At 41.2% G+C, this 19,523-nt stretch overlaps 1 protein-coding gene across 1 annotated transcript in view; it reads right to left on the bottom strand.

Annotated features, from left to right (window-relative positions):
* pappaa (pregnancy-associated plasma protein A, pappalysin 1a) overlaps nt 1–19,322 on the bottom strand; it is a gene marked incomplete at its 5' end in the record, with an annotated part of 88,848 nt that extends 69,526 nt beyond the window's left edge. The window contains 6 exons of the mRNA XM_083929296.1: nt 825–946; nt 1,252–1,444; nt 2,249–2,542; nt 2,841–2,986; nt 11,013–12,090; nt 18,932–19,322. Of these exons, the coding sequence (XP_083785422.1) occupies nt 825–946; nt 1,252–1,444; nt 2,249–2,542; nt 2,841–2,986; nt 11,013–12,090; nt 18,932–19,322 (2,224 nt within the window). The remainder of the gene's footprint in view (nt 1–824; nt 947–1,251; nt 1,445–2,248; nt 2,543–2,840; nt 2,987–11,012; nt 12,091–18,931) is intronic.
* Between the last annotated feature and the right edge of the window lie 201 nt (nt 19,323–19,523).

Genomic DNA, 19,523 nt, shown 5'->3' with positions numbered 1-19,523 from the left:
ATAACTAAATGCTAAGTCCTAATTTCCAGGGGGAAAATGTCCTAAATTCAGGCCACCACGGTACATTTCATTTAAAAGATATACATATCCATTAATTAGAAGTTGTTTAATATGGGAAAACAAAAACATTCACACATAGCTGCACATAGTCACATGCATAATATCCAGAGTATGCTTAATCCTGTCAGTGCAAGAACCACAGAGTGATCAGAGGTGCCCGGGTGGGACGACAACTATTTATTTTCTTTTTTTTATGTTAAATACCTCATCAATTTATCTCTCACCCATATACCCCAGCAATGTAATTTAAAAAAGGGAGGATTTATAGCAAAGTCATGATCTTTAGCTTTGGTTTTGACTCTGAGCTCTCATATGGGAATTTTGGTACCACATAGCATTATCCATTGGGAAGTGACCTCCTTGATCCTTCCATGTTGTCCCACGGCCCGAGTGTCATGAATCCAGTGAGTCATTTGCGTGTTTTGAGGTTGAGTCAGTCACCAAAATTTTTTGTATTGACTCAGAAAATCAACAAAAGGCAAACCTCAAATCAAGTTAACATGCTGTAAACTGTGGGTGAAGGATGTGGCTTTGCTTTTATATCAAATTTGATTTAAATAGAAACATCTCATTATAATCAAGAAACTGACTAAAAGCAGAGTGAAGAATTTACCCCCAAAGGAAAAAAAACTTATTTGCTTGTATTATGATAATCATCTGTAAGTGTACACTTGAGAAAGGCCTGTCCAATTTGTGAACCAACAACCACCTTACAAAGACAGTGTCCAATGTCAGCCACTATAGAATAAAGTATTGCACTGTACCTTCAGCCTCTCGTGGGGACCAGTGTCCAGAAGGGGCACAAGGTCGTGGGGAAGAGGAGTTTGAGGCATACTGCAGGAGAACTCTCCCTTCGGTGCATTTATCACAAACTGATCCCACTTCTCTAGGAAACCAACAGACAGTCACAGCAACCAACTTAGATACAGGCCAAGTACATATTTAAACAGTGTAAAATCATACAGTAATGTGCAATAAGGTCAAATTGTGAGACAAATGATGAGAGTGTAACAAAGTTTTAAGATAGTGCTTCCAGTTATTTGGCTCACTTTTCAGGTGTCTGTAAAAATAACTGAACCTCAATTACAGTACTTGTTATATTAGCTCAAACAATAATCGATTATGTAATAAATCTCTATCAGCTTTATTATCACAGACACCCGCATCGGCAACCTATGTAGCTCATTTCACCTGTTGTAAAAGTGTCCAGATATGGGTGGAAACCATTCCAGGGTGATGAAATTATGATGCTGCTCAACTACTTGGGGTGACATTGGCACTGGAGGAGGTTTGGAGGCGGGTTGCCAGGTTTGGTAGATGAGGTCCAGGTAGCAGTGCATCCTAGCCACCTGGTTCAGCGTGAAGGAATCTGTACAGGCATCATCTGCAGGTAACAGATGTAGGAGGTCAGGGTGAACAGAGGGGATTGGATTTTGGATTGATGAGTGAAAAGGAAGTAGGTACTAAAGATCCAATATTATAAAAAGTGAAATTTCGTTGTCTTTTTCATTTTAAAGCAGGTGGAGGTGCTGTATAAATAATGTAAAAGTCTCAGAATGCTTAATCCACAGAGGAACACACACAGCCTGTATTCAGAAATTATGCCTTTAAATGAGCCGTCAGGACTTGTGTACTGTTGTGATGTCACATCTAAACTATATGTTGGTACAAAGTGCTGCGGCAGTGTCGTTACGGTCATTCCCTGGCTGAAATTACGTGAAGAGATGCCAAGGAGGGTAAAAAGAGATATCATGTCTCTGGAGCGTTTAAGATAGAGGGTGAATACAGGTATATTCTGACAGACAGTATGAGAAAAATTATGTGTTATTTGAACATTAAACCAAAATACAAGTATGAACCTAATACTGAGCATAATATGGGACTGTTAAATCATTCCACAGGTGTTGATCCCATGAATAAAATAAACCAGCTGTTCATATTTAGCAGTATTTGTTTCCCCATTTCACTATGACAACAAACAATGTTGCACAAGTGACATGAAAGGATGTGTCCCCTTTTTTGTTTTTCCCATGAAATGTCCCTGCTAAATTCCACACCTGTCTAAGTATGCACACAGACTCAACAAATTCCTCTACGGTGATCTGTGTGTGTCAGTTTCATGTGAGATGTATAACTGTAGCATTTTGCCTGAATACGTAACAAAACCCATGCGGCGGCTCCGTCTCACCTGCATAACTCATGTAGTTGTTAAACGGCGTGTGTGTGAAATGCCGACAGCCACAGGTTTCGTTGCCTGGTTCAGGATCATGGCAGCCTTTGTATTTTGGAGTGGGGTTGGTATCCGCACACAGATCTCCGGTCTCCATTGAGGGCTCAGTCTCCAAACATGCATCGTTACACGACTCGATCTCTGATATACCTCGAAACACGTGATAAAGCCCAAGACTGTGACCGACCTCATGGACCATTGTGTCAGTGTGACCAAATGTACCATAGAAGGAAGGGTTCAGCACAATTCCACCTGAGAAAATGGGGAAGAAGACACATACACGATGTAAACACCGCAAACACTCAAGTGACAAGAGCTTAGTGTAGTGTAAAGTAAGTGGAACTGGAATAAGATTCAGACAATGCATTATTAATTTCCCTCCTCAGCTTTATTATCATCATTTTCCCTGTTAGAGTTTTGATTAAGAGAGAAACTACTTGGGGCTTGAACTCTAATGCCAAAGAAGGTATTTTGTCTGCATGTGAGTGTGCATGCATGCATGTTTGTATGTATGTATGTATGTATGTATGTATTGTTGTTAGTCTTCTACCCAAATGTGTGAGGGCCTCTTTGTCCCAGGGCCAAGTGGCAACCCCCGCCAGATCTTCATCAGAAGAATTGGCAAAGAAGACATTCAGGTGAGTTGAGCCATCCAACTGCAGAATCTCTTTTAACTCTTTCACATCCAAATACGCCCTGGAAGATAAAAAGCAAGAAGAAAAAAGAGTATTTCACATTACGGCAATAGCTCAACAATGAGAACAGTGTCTTACAAGTGCAATATACCCAAATAAATAAAGTCTTTTAATAAAACTGCTCTCATTGCTCTGCCTTTTTTTATTTTTTTGTGTCCATAAGTCCTGGCACAGAGATTGCCCACCTGCAGTCCATTGATGGTGTCAGATAAGGTTAAATAACTGTGAATCAGGCTGGCAACAATCTTGACCAAATAATTATAATGTGTCTTCTTTCTCTCTCATTCCATAAAGTTTCATTGCAGTTTCTGCTCACTTACCATAGCCTAAAATGGAGATAGTAAATTATGTTGTTTTCTACAGTAGGAAGTGCAAGAGGCAAACAAAAATGAAATCTGTAACTTCTTCATTTCAACGTACAAGTGAGAGATGTCCTGGCAAGACTGGTTCTATAGCACAAAATGTACTCTAACATTTTGTTTTCATGATAGCATCTCTGATCAGCTTGACAGTTAATTGTTCAAGTATTCTGACTTATCCATGTTATTGTGTTTTGTCTCAGACCGGAGGAAACGGCAGCACGAATGATTGCAATCATTAAAAAAGATGAGATATCTTTCCAGTAGTGAAACTGTCATTCATTTTTACGAACACATCAAACACATTTGACCCTGGCTAGTGGTCCTGGCAAACAGCATCGACAAGCTCAGTCCTCTTTGATGAGTCAATAAGCTGTTGCATATGCTGAAGCTCCTTTTTTTATTTAGCTTTAAAGGCTTTGGAAATAGATACGAAAACAGGAGTCTATCCGAAACAAAACATGGCATTGGCCCTACTATCACAAATAGGATCCTTTTTAGATGTTTTGACCTAGTTTGTTTGACCCACTTGCCCGCCTTATATTTTTTTGTGTGTGCTTAGATCATTTAAAAAAAACACTGATTCTTTACTGCACTTGACCCTATACAGCAGGGAGAGTTTCCTCCCAGCAAAAGAGTACTTTTAGTGATTTCAGTGTCCCTCTTCTTTAGTTCAATGTGCACTAACTTGTAAAATAACCTTGTAATATCTAACAGGAACAAATACACCTCATGCTGTTGGCACTCTTTTGTAAATGGTGCCCTGTGCCTTTGATAAATATAAAAATAATAAACTTTTGGACTTAATAGACTGATTGGTCATATGTGAGTTTCGACTGCTATCATGCAAAGCTGATTTGCATGATCACATATTTTCCACACAAAAACGCAAGATCTGCTTGCCAATGGTACATTTGGAAGGAATTTTGTCAATTATGCAATATTTCAATTTTATTGATTCCATTTATCAAAGATGAAAAAAAGATACTGTCTGTTAAAGGTTTTCTTCATTTCAGCCAGTCAAGGTCAACTTACCTTACACTACCAATTTTTAAAACATACATACAATTTAATTTTGTGTTACATCCATAGACTGTATAAAAAAGGTTAGATACTTTTGAGCATGTACTATCATGCTTTTTTCTTTTTAAGCGCAGATCACATTTGTCCCACTTAAGTGAGCTCAGGGAAATATAAGGATAAAAGAAAAAGACTTGAACCTTTGTGAAGTGCAAAATCCTGGAGTGAGCTGTTTATATTTACTCATCCACTCAACAGCCGACTCAAAATAAAAGCATGTTTACTCTATGTTTTGAATTACTGTAAAGTTATAAGGTGTTGTACACTACCACTGGACAAAGACACTTCACTCACTCATCTCACTCTCACTCCTCTTCAACCGCTTATCCGGGGTCAGGTCGCGAGGGCAGGAGCTCTAGCCCAAACTTTCCTTTCCCGGGCCACATTAACCAGCTCCAACTGGGGGATCCCGAGGCGTTCCCAGGTCAGTGTGGAGATATAATCTCTCCACATAGTCCTGGGTCTTCCCCGAGGACTCCTCCCAGCTGGAGGTGCCTGGAACACCTCCCTAGGGACCCTAGGGAGGCGCCCAGGGGGCATCCTTACTAGATGCCCGAACCACCTCAACTGGCTCCTTTCAACACAAAGACACTTGATTTGATTTAATTTGATTTATTTTGCATACGAACTTAAGGGTTAAGGTTATCACTGATAGTAAAGCATTGGTAAAATGTCACTACTGTGCTGATTGAACTATTTTTGGAAGAACTGCATTCAACAAGACTTACTGACAGGCAACATCATTTATGATTAATGGCTCTGTGACAAAAGTGATATCCACAAAAATAGTAGCTTAAAGTAGAAGTGATAAAATGTGACATATTGTGATTTCAGCTAAATTACATTAAAGCATTTGGTTGCCAAAAGAAGTGTTACTGCCTGAATGGTACCACTTTAGATTAAGTGTTGAGATAGTCTCTTTGTATTGGCGAATGGCCAGTATTTCTTCAATGTATAATAGGCCTATGTTATTTTTATTAGATCATTAGACCATTTTATTTGATGTTGATTCTCCAAAGTTGAAGTCCATTATTGGACCTGCAGAATCGATTTTGTACTCAGCATTTTAAAAATTCATTAAAAAAGCCCTTAAAATGTGGCCAGCTGGGGCAATGTGCTTTTTCTTTTTTTCTGGGTAAGAGTTATGTGTGTATGTTGTCCACACATTTTAATATTATTCCAATTCACATTATCTCACCTCATTAGCTTGCTGTCTACACAGGTTAATTTAATTTGCAGTCAATCACACCTAAACAACTAACATCACACAGTTGGTGTGTTTTGGATCTGTTTATTGCACACATTTTAACATTGCAGGATTACACATGTTATTGTCAGTTATATGTACCGTAAATGTTTCTTTCTTTTTGAGTTACTGTGGTTGTTGCAGGAGGTTGTTTCCTGGTGGTGCAAACGGTATGGCTGGGGGCTAAGGACTATTAAATCCTGAAGCCAGCCCATTTGGACAAACCAACAGCTTTTGGGGTTTTGTTTGGTGTGTAGTAATAGTTTGGATCCATCTTAGATTTCACCAAGTGTCTGTGGTATTTGGTTTGGCCAAGGGCCTACATACATTCCAACGTGTCATTGTTACAGGTCAGTTTGCTTAGTTAACCTTGTTTAGTTGTTGTTATATTTAGTGTTGTTATATTGTGTTGACCTCTCATAGGTGTAGTTATCAAATTCTTAGTTTATACTGTTTTGCATTTTGGGGGTAAATTAAAACCTACAACTCCTCTGTCCTTGTTGCCTCATTGCTTAGACCCTAATAGTTTGAAAAGTAAATGTCAGCATAAAATATAAAAATTTGAATGTAAAACCCTGCTGTCTCATTGCATATATTCAATGTTGCCTAAAGGAACCAATTCAAAAGTCAGAAACACTGGTGTTTTGTGGTGTTCTGGAAGAATTTATACCAGTGAGCTAATTCCTATGATGTAACAAACCTGCTAAAGTTACCACAAATGCATATTTCATATCCAACTCCACAAAATGCTTCATAACATCTCTACGAGGTTTTGTTGGACAAGTCGCTCTGCATCAAATCACAAGCTGGATAAGGAGCTGCTTAGTGAAGATGCAGCACTCCCTCAAAACAGACGTTTTGAATAAAGGGTTCAGTGTAGCAAATGCTTTCTTGAAGCCTAAGCAAGAGCAACTGGGTGCACTCACTGGGGCCAGGTCTAAGGAGAGAGTGTGAGAGAGAACAGATAATATAAGGTCCCTCTTCCTGATAATTTCAGGAATTTCATTATTTCCTCAGAAAATATTTGTCCAGAGTTTTTGGACATGCATGGGGGGTGGGGGGTTTGGGTGGCAGAGGGTTTGATACTAAAATGATTGCGTTAGCAAAGAATACGAGTGACAGTTCTGTTGTAGGGTCAGAACTTAACGAATCTGAGTTCAATTATTCAAACGCCCCTGGCCCTGTTACAAAAACACAATGTGCAATGTGCATCACATGCTGGATTGATAAACGGGGGAGCAAAAGCAGACAGTTTTAGAATAATCGATTGGGGAGTAAAATAGGCCTTTTGTGTGTCTTTATGTGAATATATGTGTGAACATGTTTTTGATTTTTGATTTGGTAAAGGTTTAGGTTAGCTGTCACTGTAGGGAGCCGCTACCCAACGATATCATCGTGACAGTGTTTGTTCTCTGTCTTTCTATCTGTCAGTCCACATCTTACTCAAACCTCGTCAATAACCTCTCTCTCTCTCTCTCTCTCTCTCTCTCTCTCTCTCTCTCTCTCTCTCTCTCTCTCTCTCTCTCTCTCTCTCTCTCTCTCTCTCTCTCTCTCTCTCTCTCTCTCTCTCTCTCTCTCTCTCTCTCTCTCTCTCTCTCTCTCTCTCTCTCTCTCTCTCTCTCTCTCTCTCCTCGCACGCACGCACGCACGCACGCACGCACGCACGCACGCACGCACGCACGCACGCACGCACGCACGCACGCACGCACCACACACACACACACACACACACACACACACACACACACACACACACACACACACACACACACACACACACACACACACACACACACACAAACACACACACACACACACACACACACACACACACACACACACACACACACACACACATCCCACCCCACAACTGTTTCCCCATCCCATAGCCTCTGTTCTCCTCTCTTGCCTCCCATCAAACATTTTTTCAGCCGAGATAAGCCACTTGGGAAAGACAGGATTTTCCATGCATTTAACCACACCACTTTTCAGACATGTCCTGGGAAAAAAAACTTTTTAAGACTAACAAAAAAAAGAAAATGAGATTAAAAAAAATTGAATGAGGGAGAGAAAAGTGAGGTGAGTACAGAAAATCAAGCTTTGCAAAATTCAAGCATCACTGCAGGGCATCTGCAGTGAGGAAAATCCAGGGGTGTGTGTGAGGCAGCTCAAAATGCTGTTTTAATGCTTTTATACCTGATACATATTAAATGGGGGGATTATGACCTCATCCATTTACACCCATATATAATTCATATAAGCCCATAAATTTGCCTTGTATACATATGTCTGGGGCAGCATAGTGTGGAAGCTGGGGTGAGTTGGCATGGCAATGACATATGGAATAGACGATGGGATGGTCCAAATGTTCCCCAATTCTAATAGTTCCTATCTGAAGTTGGAGCTCTTAATGGGGTATACACATTCAGTCCTTGCATAAAAATGTGAATCTCTTCATGAGTGCCCTCCCTGACTTCTAAACCGACTCCATCAAGGCACCATCAATAAATTTCCCAGTGTATCATATTTCAAAAGACCACCTACAGTATCTGGCTACATCACTTTCTGCCTAGTGGCCCAAGTAAAGCCTCTCCTTACTTCACTTTCCCATCATTCCCCACATAAGCAGGAATACATCACACACAGGTCCTCGGCAACAGGTGCTTTTATAAGTGTGCTATGGCTTTAAAGGGGAAGTGCAAACTCCTGGTATTTACGTCCAAGCACTCCATTATGTTTTATGGGATGGGGGCTTAAGGTTTAGATGACCAACTGTAAAACACCCAAGTCAAGGGCCCTGGGGATTGGCTCCCCATTCTGAGCTACAATACAGCAGGAAGAGGGAGTGAAAAAAAACAGAAAGGTTGGCCCATCCATTAACCTGCCATAGTGAGAGGTATTGACTCAGGAGGGGTGGAGAGATATTTGGAGCCAAAGGAAAACAGATGACCTATTAGCCTCTGATAAAACAGACCAGAACTTAATTTCCGAAAAACATATTGAAGCCAAAATGGTCCTATCTTGCAAAGTCTGTCCATCCATCTTGCTTTAGTTTGGGAGTTTCCAAAAAACATTTTAATTTCAGGTGCTCACAAAAAATCTTGCCAATCTGATGAGGTCTGATATTAGCTAAGGGATTGATCTTCTGCCCAGTTGATCATATATTACATGAATTATTCATTGACAGTTTAACACACACATAAGCTTTCAAATAACTTTGACAGAGCGCAATATGCTTTCTGCCTTTCTGTCCACATCATGTAAATTCACAGTGTATAAATTACAGCCCCGATTTTAGATGTCCCCAGCTCCAGACATAAGAATGTAAATGCTGTCAGATAACATCAAATACCACTAAAACCATAAAAAGTGTCAAAACCAAGAGCTGTGAAAACAATGCAAAATATTTCCTTCAGCCAAATGTGGAGGGAGGGAGACGGGGGGTTATTATCAATGGTATTTTCAGAGGAGAGACTGCTGCAGGACCACAGAGCTGTGTCCTCTGTAAGCTAGATTTTTGAAAACACTACACGTAAGTGGTAACAGGCGCAAACGCTGCAAAAATAAATGCAGGACCTCACAACCATTGTTCCCCTGCATACGCGGTACATTGTTCATCCAGAATTTCATAATTAAGGAGGAATGTCAAACTGTTTGTAGTGCAGCTCTCTGCAAGTCTCTCCAGACATACCATAATCAAAGCAAAATAAGCAACCACTTGGGGAGATTATATCTATTTTTTAGACTGAGAATTATCCTGTCCTTGTTCTGTCTGTCTCTTTCTCTCTCTCGCTGGTATCCTTCCTTTCACAAGACCATCTTTCAAATACCCACAGGGAGGTTTGAACATTGCAATGGGAAACATTTTGCCAATGGCTGATGTCTAAATGAAGTAGTTTGCCTGCCACTTGATGAATGAGTTTCTAATGATGACTAAGCTGGAAGGGATGTGATGGGAATTGAGAGATGGAAGCAATAGCAAACCCACCTGCTTTTCCCCTATGATGTAGGTAATTAGATGTCATTATTTAGCTATTTTGCAGTCATTTAAGCAACAGGATAGTGCCAGACAGACAATACTTCCAGCTTAACTGTGATTGAAAACAGGCTTGTTTCCTTGATTCATGCTATCAGAAAGACCCAAACAATCCCACACGCTAGGCCTACTAGGTTTTATTCCTTTCGCTTGTCCCCACATGACAGTGGCAAGAAATCCTGACAAACATCTGAATTGCAGTCATTTTTGTCTCTTCTTCTGGCGTAACCATAAAGACCCCCTGCATTGTCCACAAAAATGTCTTAGTCTACTGTGCTGAATTTCAGTGTACCAAGAAACAAACAATCCTGCAATTGGAGGTCTGGCACAAACCGTATTACAGCAAATTCCAGAGATTTATTCTCCTTGCCAGCCTTTACTCATCATCTACAAGCCACAATGACATTACCACAAAAACAAAAAAAATGCATGCATTTATCAAGGTCTCTGTGTTCTCCTTAAGTAGCTGCATAAAACCACATAATCCCTTGCTTGACGTACAATACACCTAGAAGATTATGCACTACTGGTATTCACATGCAAGTAAAGTGAACTTTCTTCACTGTTTTTCCTGGAAAATTCTTTTAGGCACCCACGTTAAGGGACCCATACCTGCTTCCCCAGGAAACATGTCTTTCAGTGGTTTCCTGGAGAGAGTGGTATGTCTTTGATTTCCATTGCTACAAGCAAAAACTGGACTCTCTTTTCTGACCTCTAATTGCCCTTTCACTCTGTTTAGAAAGTCACTCTTTCCAAACCAACTCCCTTCTCCAATCAAGTCAGCTTAATTAGGACCACTGGGTATATGAGACATAGAATAGAAAAAGGTGGGGAGAGTTGTTGAAAAATTGATACAAAAATGAGTGGTCCCGTCTGTGCATGTGCTACTAGGATAGTCATACAGTTGTGTTTGTTTTGCCCTGCTTAAGTGTGGAACACTGATTGAACCAGGCCAAGGCTAGATTGGACTAGCTGCTCCCTGAGGATTTCCCAGGCCACACAGGCTGCGAGTTATGTTACACTCATTCTCAGCCCAAATGGTCAGGAAACAGTAGGACTAGACATTAAAATCTCTGTTCAGGGCCACATGTATAGAAGGATTTGTTGTTTGATTTATTCTATACATGTGAGGCCAAGGTATGGAGTTGGTTTACTAAGATTATTCAGTTATGTCAACCAAAAATGTGTCAAATCAGTCAAGGAAGGCTGTGGTGCATTTAAGTCTTAAGTTAATCAAACAACTATAAAGACGATTATCAGTGCTACACACATGGTAACATGCAAACTGTGAAGAGAGTGAGCTTACTTGTGTGGAGACGAGCGGTTGAAGCACGTCTTGGTCACATCAGTCACATTGGGGTTGCAGCAGTCACCAAGGTCATAGAAGAAGTTCTCCCAATTACATTCAGGGTCACATACACCATTTCCCTGCTTGTGCTCAGGGCAACGACTCCGATGCCCAGACATGCAGTCACCTGCATCAAACCCTGTCAGTGGATGGTTGCACTCTGGGTCACAAGCATCATCGCCAACTTTGCTGATATCACAGTTAGCTAGAATCAAGCGGTTTCGAAGGGAGGAATTGGTCACGTTGTGAATGCTAAGCTCCCAGGTGATGTTGTAGGGGCTGAAGGCATCATTTAGCTGCTGGTGCTGCAGGCTGATCTGGTGGTCCGATACAGTTGGCCTCATGCGTGCATCGTCCCAAACATTTATGACACGATATCGTACTTTCTTGGGTCGACGGAAGTTCCAAAGGTGGTTGTAGTTTTTTATGACTTCAACATTGTCGCAGACAGTTTGACCACAAGTTGGAGGGTCCAGCGTTGTGTCCAACAAACCCAGAAACCCTAATCGTCCACCTCCCCCCTGCTCAGGCTGAGGAAAGCTACCATCTTTTACAGTCAGCCACTTCCGGCCTGGGTGCTCAAATGTTTCACGGATGACCAACTGAGGTAGATCTTGGGGGTCCTCATGGCCCTGCATATCCCTGACAATCTGCCTCTGCCCTCTGGCCTGCCCCCATAGACCCACCCTCTCCACTGTCCCTCTATAATTATGATTCAGTGCATTCCCCCCAATCATTAGTACTTTACACTTTTTGGTCAAATGGCTGAAGACATCGCCCGATTGCTCCCGACTGACACCCACTTGGGCGCCATTGACAAAGAGCTTCATGTACACGCCATCATATGTGACTGCAACATGTGCCCATTGGTTGGGTACATAGCGAGCATTGGAGTGGATGGAAGTCACTTTGTGCGCACGGTCAGTTTTAAGGGAGAAGAAGAAGCGGGGGTCACGATTGCCATATTCGCTAACTGCCTGGATGCCAAGCAGCCAGCCTCGGTCACTGGAGGCGTAGAAACATTTGTCGTATAGGCCTGGAGAGAGAATGAAAAAAAGTTAATTAATATGTGCATGCCTTGATTTCCAGGTGTGAATGTGAATGTGCATGTGAACATGAGAGAAAATCAGCATTAATAATAAAAAGCATTGTTCATTGGTTATCTGTAAGAGAGCTGGCAGTTTACTGACAATTTCAGTCCATATTTTCTATTTTCAATAATGTCATATTTTGCAATCTTCACAACCCACATAAATATCATGCTTAATGCTAATTTTAATCTAGTATTTGTTGTTCAGTATTCCAAGATGCCATAGATATCAACACTGTCAACACTCTATAGATTATTCTGAAAAAAATCTGAATTTACAGGGAGACTAAAATTGTAGTTGAGAATAAGGAGCAAATTCATATTTTTGTGCGTGTTGTCCTGGAAATTGGGTTGAAGTGCATGTTTAGCTGAGGGAGACCCCATGGAAATCTCTCAGTATAGGCTTCCCGTGAACACTGAGGGCATTTAAAGTTGTTCGTGTGAATGTCCCTTGCCAGCGGGGTAGCCAGAAAAGGCTAGTTTCTGCTAAAGCCTTGTTTTTGTAGAGGCACCAAAACACCTTTTTCCTGTTTCACTTGGACCAAGAATGTCAGCTTCAGCATGGTAATGTGTTTTCACTTCTTAGGGGATCTCTGAATGTTAACTGTTTGTTTGTTTAGCGTGTGTTGAGGTACGTGTGTGCAGGCAAACAAGTTATGTCTGTGCGTGTGTATTTTTTAATGCATGTTCGTGACTATGTGCACATATCCATATGGTCCAGTCAAAGTGTGCAAAGCACCTTGGCGTGCCTCACAAGGCCCATCTCAGCATGTGAAAGAGAGTGTTAGCAGGTGATTCTGGGGAGAGATCAGGACTCCACTCTTGTCGCAAGAATATATTCCTGGGATTTTCTAACATCAGGATAACACTTTTAACCATGAGCTTTCTGGGGATTATATCTATCCACAAAGATACAGTATACTCAATCTGTGACCGGCACACCAAGCCCATATAGGTATTGAGTGTCCTTTGTTTCTAGAATCTGTGCATCAAATGCCTGTATATACCCTTCATATTTGTCTCTGCTGCCTTTAGTATGGTCTAAAATTATAAGCTGATTATCATAGTGATGATCACATCTTTGCCTCAATGCACTTGTTCACTCAAGTGCCTTTGTTCCCCATCGATTGGGCTACCTGAATCTGCAATAAGTGGCTGGCTAATGGTGATTGCACGGACATCTTGCTAACTTTGACCTGTTTCTAATTAGATGCATACTCCAGTATGCATTCATTAACTTGGTATTTCAATGGACTAATGTTCAAAGAGTGAGGGTTGGGTTCAGCGTCAAGGTCAGTCCTTTGGTGGATGACGTTTTCAGGCTTTCCACTACACTGGGAGGAAAAAGCCTTCCATCTGTCAGCTAGTGCACTCAAGGCTAAAAGGTGTGCTAAAATGCTCGTAGGGCTCCTAGTGTAAACAGCTGTCATAATTCTGCCATGCTCAATTAATCTAACACACTACACTTTTCCAGACCCTGCACTGCGACTCCTCTGGCTCACACAAACACACCTACGCACACATGCATATACTTATACAGACATGCATACATGCATGCTCATGAAAAAATACACTCTCCCACACGCACAGACACATTGAAAAGCTAAAGTACACATTTGTGTCTTCTCAGAAACACACACAAAGGGATTTGCATGTGCACACACTATGGTAGAGAGCTGTTCCTGTCAGGCTCAAAGGCAACCTTCCTCACACTTGCCATTTGTCTTCTTCCAAGAAAAACATACTCAGGAAAAAAGAAAGAATAAAAGCACACACAAAGAAAAATGTCACAAGGACTTGATAAAAAGCAGGGAGGAAGGGAACAATGAAGACTTCGTTTACTTTTGAGCAGTTCTGGTTCTGAAAGGTCAAAGAAAGGCACTTTTCATAGTCATACGGAAGTGACTGCCACAGTAATTTCACTGAGGACACATTGGAAAATTCCACTGATATCTTAAAAACAAACTTAACGCACATAACACGGAAATAGATCATAAAATTGTCATCACACCACTTGAAAATACTTGACTTGCTGTCAGGTTTCACTCTGAATTAAGTCAACTCCATGCTGATTTTAATAAATCATAAATAATGATTTGCAATAGTTGCACTCTAACTTAGATGACATAAATGAACACTCCTTTTTTTGCACTGTAACTTATACTGGGACAATGTCATCACACTTAAATGTGAGGGCATTAATCGAGATTTGGGGATACTCAACAACACTTTTCAAAACACAGTTATGCACAGTGCATGACCATAATAATGATTCATACTAATAAAAAAAGGCTGCGAAGATGTTCCCAGTTGAGGTGATGATTGCTGAGTGTAAGTGTTTCACTCAGGGCTTAACCCCTCTTCAAATTCAAGCCACTTGCCAGGTAATTCGTCATGATCTCAAGGTTATTCATCTTCCTCTTAGGCCCCCAGTTGCATTTAATTATGATGAAACAGGAAGAGGATACAATTTTTTAAGTATCCATGAAAAAAGGACAAGCAAAGCAAAATCTGTTTTTGCATGTATCATCACATTATAGATGACCGCACCAAAATATATCTGTTATCGCAATGATTATCTGCTAACGTCTGCATATAATTGTCCCCAGCAGGTCATGGAAGAGAGCCTCCATCCCTCTTGTGATTATTTTCCTCTTCCTTTGATGCGAGACATCCCAACATGACCCGGATATAAAGGCTAATAGGGCACAACAAAGTTTGCATAACATTTAGACACAGAACTTGATGTTCTGATTGGGTGGTCATGAGAGTTTAAACTCTTAAAATGTTTCAAATGTTTTTGAACCTGGGATCAATTCTGAGCACATGTAACTCTCCCTCAGGAAATTACAGCACAGGAAACCCTTTTTCCCTAGAAGTGTTAAATAGTTGAATTCAAAGGGTACAAGATAACCCACACTTGCATGTGATCATGGGTTGACCACTCATCTGTGGAGTATGAAGTAACAACAATTGATCACTGAACACTCTCTTTTCACCAAAATAGTGGTCCTGCTCTACCTCTCTAACATATTGTTATAAGAAAATTGGTTAAAGAGATAGTTCAGTTTTTTGAAGTGGGGTTGTATTAGGTACTATACATAGTCATTGCATTGCTGAGATGGTGGCCAAAAACATTAATTTTACCTCAGAACAAGGAGTAGATGAGTTGCAAACCTATCTAGGCAGCGGAAGACCAGCAATGCTCGTTGTTCTCCGAGGTAAAATGACTGATTTTGTCAATGGAGTTTGGTGGCTTTCATGATAGCATTGAACAGCTTCAGTTGCCCCAGCGTGAACTTTGACAGGACTGTCTGACAGCATAGTAAAGCCGTGAAAATGTTCTAAATATAGTGTACACTTAAACTGATATTGTTGTTTTTGGTGATCCTTATTTAAGTGGCTAAAATACATCTACCTGCTTCCCCCGTCCACAACAGTACATTTCTTTCCTTCTATGCCTTTCCTCCTCCTGGCTTCTCCAAAGTGGGCGCGTGCCAACCACCATCTACTGTAGGTAATACAATGACTATGGATAAGTACCTTTTACAACCTCTAATCTAAGCTATACTGTATATCTATAAAAATGTTTAAAAGTTTTACCTTTGTCCAGCTGAGCCAAATTTCTTGTATGTATACACATACTTGACCATTGAAGCTGATTCTGATTTTTAAAGTGTAATTCCGGCGTAAAATTATCCCAGGTTCTTTTTCGGCACTTGCACACATCAAATAAGCCATCGAGAAAGTGTTTTTCGTGTATGAACTATTAACGGAGAAATCCAGTACAGTCACTAACAGCCGGACGTGGCTAACAGTGATTAGCTCGGGGCAGTACGGTGAAGGCATTAAAATAACTTTTTTTAACCACTAATACTGCTCAAAATAACACCAAACCTCTACAGTAGCATGATAAGAGTCCCTACACATAAAACAAAGTACCAATGGGCTCCTTCCTTTTGGATTGCATTTGGTAGTCGACTTGAATGGACATCTACTACAAGATGAGCTGGTACCGTTGCTAGTAGGTAAGTCTTTCAAAACAGTCTTTTAATAAACTCTGTGTTCACCTACTATGTTGTTGGTGCTTTGTTTTAAGTGTAAGGACTCTTATCACACTACTACAGAGGTTTGGTGTTATTCTGAGAAGTATTAGTGGTTAAAAAGGCCGTTTTAATGCCCTCACCATACTGCCCCGAGGTTATCAGTGCTAGCCACATCCAGCTGTTAGCGACTGTTAGAGACTCTCCAGGGTTTCTCCGTTAATAATTTGTACAGGAAAAAAATGTCTTGATGGCTTATTTGAGTGCAAATGTCAAAAAAGAGCATGGGAATTTCACTTTAAATGCCTGAAGTTTGACATATCAAATCATAAAAAACATAAACGAATGCAACTTCTTAGTTGGTAGACCTTAAGTTACAGCTGGGTTTCCAGTATTCCTTGACTGTTATAATTAATTGTTCAGTTACAAGCCCCTCTTCCATTGTTACAAAATTAAGTAATTCCGGAGAGTTATAAGAATCATGTGTCAAAAATAAAATAAAAGAACGAGCCAACAGAACTGGTCAAGGATGCAAAAGTACCAGACCACTCGGCTTTCAGTATTCTTTTTCTCAAGCCAGAAACTGTGCTCACTTTATGCTGATACCCGACCAACTGCACCGAAAACAACAACATAAGTGTTACAAAAAGGGAAATTCAAATCTGGAAGAAAGGAAGAAAGCAAGAGCGAATGAAAAAGACAGAAAGAGAGAGCAACACCAGTGATCAAAACAACACAGTTAAAAAAAAACACAAAAAAAACAGCTGCTGCAAACAACACTGTGCTGGGATCAAAACAAGGGGATGGAGCATTTTTAGAAGCACTGGGATTTTTGAGGCCCGAATTGGATTTAAAAGATTAGGCTTTAATGAATTTGTTTGATCATCACATTTGTTCTCTTTAGGTTCCTTCTCTGGTGCACTGATGGGAGCAAATCTTTAATAAAGGAACACATGACTATAAAGGAATGGTAATGTCTGGTAGGGTGGAAGCCAGCACAAGATGGGGGGTGGTGCAAAAATAACAACACCTGAACAAAATAAAGTGATCCAACACCACATCTGTAAAGCCTTGATGTTAATTTTTCTGTTAAGATTGTGTGTCTGGGGTGTTTATTTAATTCTATGGTCATTGTGGAGACGTTGGTAGTGTTGTTGTTGTACTGGGTTGCATTGCATAATGCTGTACAGATGTTCCTGTTATTGTGTCCATCCTCTCTAAATCTAGGAGTCAGAACACCCCCCCAACCCCCCCCCCACACACACACACACACACACACACACACATACACATACACACACACACACACACACACACACACACACACACGCACACTCCTCTCCCCCAGTTAGCGACTCTGACAAGGGATTGATTTAGCAGAGCATGTCCCTGCCAACTGGCTAGTACTACCTAAAAGTGTACTGTATCTCAACACACACAAACACACACAGGCACGCACACACAGACAGAAGTGAATGTTTGTGTGTGGGTTGGGGGAGCCAGACAGATAGAAAATAAAAGGAGCATGTAAATGTGCTCATATGGTTTAGTGTTTAGTTAAGTCCCCAAACGTGCAGACTGGCATACAGGAGGCTGAGGAGGACTGAGTTCAATTCAGTTCAGTTCAGTTCAAATGCAGCCATCTGCACGAGTATTACAGCAGGCAATGAGTTGTGTATGCAACGCTCCCTATCGGAAAAGAAAAGCAACAAAAAAAAGTGACCTATACTGTAATGAACAAAAGCGCTATGGTCAAAACAGATGATGCAGAACAGTTTTAACGCCTGTCTGGTGCTCCTTTACGCATGGCTGCAGGAGAAAAAGGAGTGCGCACATATGACTACAAAGTGTCATGCTTTCCTCTGACCAGAGGGATCTACTCAAGTATGTGTCCTCATCTGCGCAGTCATTGGATAGAGATGCACTATCACTATCTGATAGTGCCATAAATTAGAGACTTGCCGACGCATGATGTTGCACAATACTCTGTGTTTTTGGAGAGACCGTAGCCATACCAAACATCACCGGTGACCGTGGAATCACACCGCCACAGCACAAACACACGCAGGACATTTTCGGGCAGGAGGGGGGAACCCTGGATCTCTCGATCCTGCCCCGTAATTCCAGTAGCCAATCCAACTGTGTCGATTTTGGGGGACACTTAAGCTTGCGATTGGAGCTGCGCGCTTCGAGCGCCTATACAGCAAATATCTCCCGCGTTGTGCCTAGCGTGACGTGCTCGCTCACAAAGTTTTGGCCATTACATCATAGTTTTTAAATAGCCAAGTCGGTTCAGAGAAATTACATTTTACGCACAGTGACATCAGCTACCGGTCAAATGATGCAGCCTATTTATCAGCTGCCCGTCCTCCTCACTTGTATGATTATAACCCACTCAAATCATCATTCTAAAGTGCAAAAATTACAGAAAAAATACATTTGAATGATAAAATCAGCGATTTACCGCCAGTAAGCTGACAAACTTAAATGTGATCAAAATATTCAGTGACCCCGTGCTTGCACTACCTAAAATATCCGCTGTACTTTTCATAGCATTACATCATTGTCTAGTCTGATAGATGAACTCATTTTCAACTCGCTGAAACTGCATGTTGCTTTGTTTCAGACTACATGACACTGATAAAATGCTGCACATATGCATGTTTAATTATTATTTCCAGTTTTGGAGCTACACAAATAAAAAGGAGTTGACAATAGGATGGAGGATGTGTAGACTACCCTACCTGCAATCACTGTGGGTGATCGTTGACCTCCCTCCGGTTTGATCCACATCTCCAGAGTGAAATTTCCTCTGGGTATCTCCACGCCAGGCTTCAGTCGTAGCTGATCTCCCCTGCCGGTAAAATAGACAGCTTTCCCCCGGTCTGGAGAGTTTTCCTCCGCCTGAGAGGAGCGCCGACGCTGGCGAAGCACCCGTCGCTCCAAGCCGGGCAAAGAGCGTTTGCCCCGGGGCAGACGTGTGGCACAAGCCCCTGGGATGGTGGCTTTCGCCTCCCTAATGCGCACCAACTCCCTCTTGGATCTCCCCTTTCTCCGGACTGTCCCGCACTCTGATCCAAAACACAAGAAGAGAATCACCAGGCAAGACACCCAGGGAGATGTCCAAAGTTTCATTTTCAGAAAAGGAAATGGCAAAAAATATTTTAAAATAAGAGGAAAAAATATATATTAAAGAAACAACGGAATAACTACAAAAAATGTATGTCCACAATGTTCTCCTCTTTTGAATCCTCTCGAGTTTTTCCTTCTCTCTTTTTTACAGCGGTAGAATGTCAAACCGAAGAAACTGTCTAAATAAACCCATAAAGCTATGCT

Source organism: Echiichthys vipera, assembly GCF_963691815.1.
Source record: "Echiichthys vipera genome assembly, chromosome: 16".
Lineage (NCBI taxonomy): Eukaryota > Metazoa > Chordata > Actinopteri > Perciformes > Trachinidae > Echiichthys > Echiichthys vipera.
This window is presented reverse-complemented; position numbering and strand designations above follow the sequence as displayed.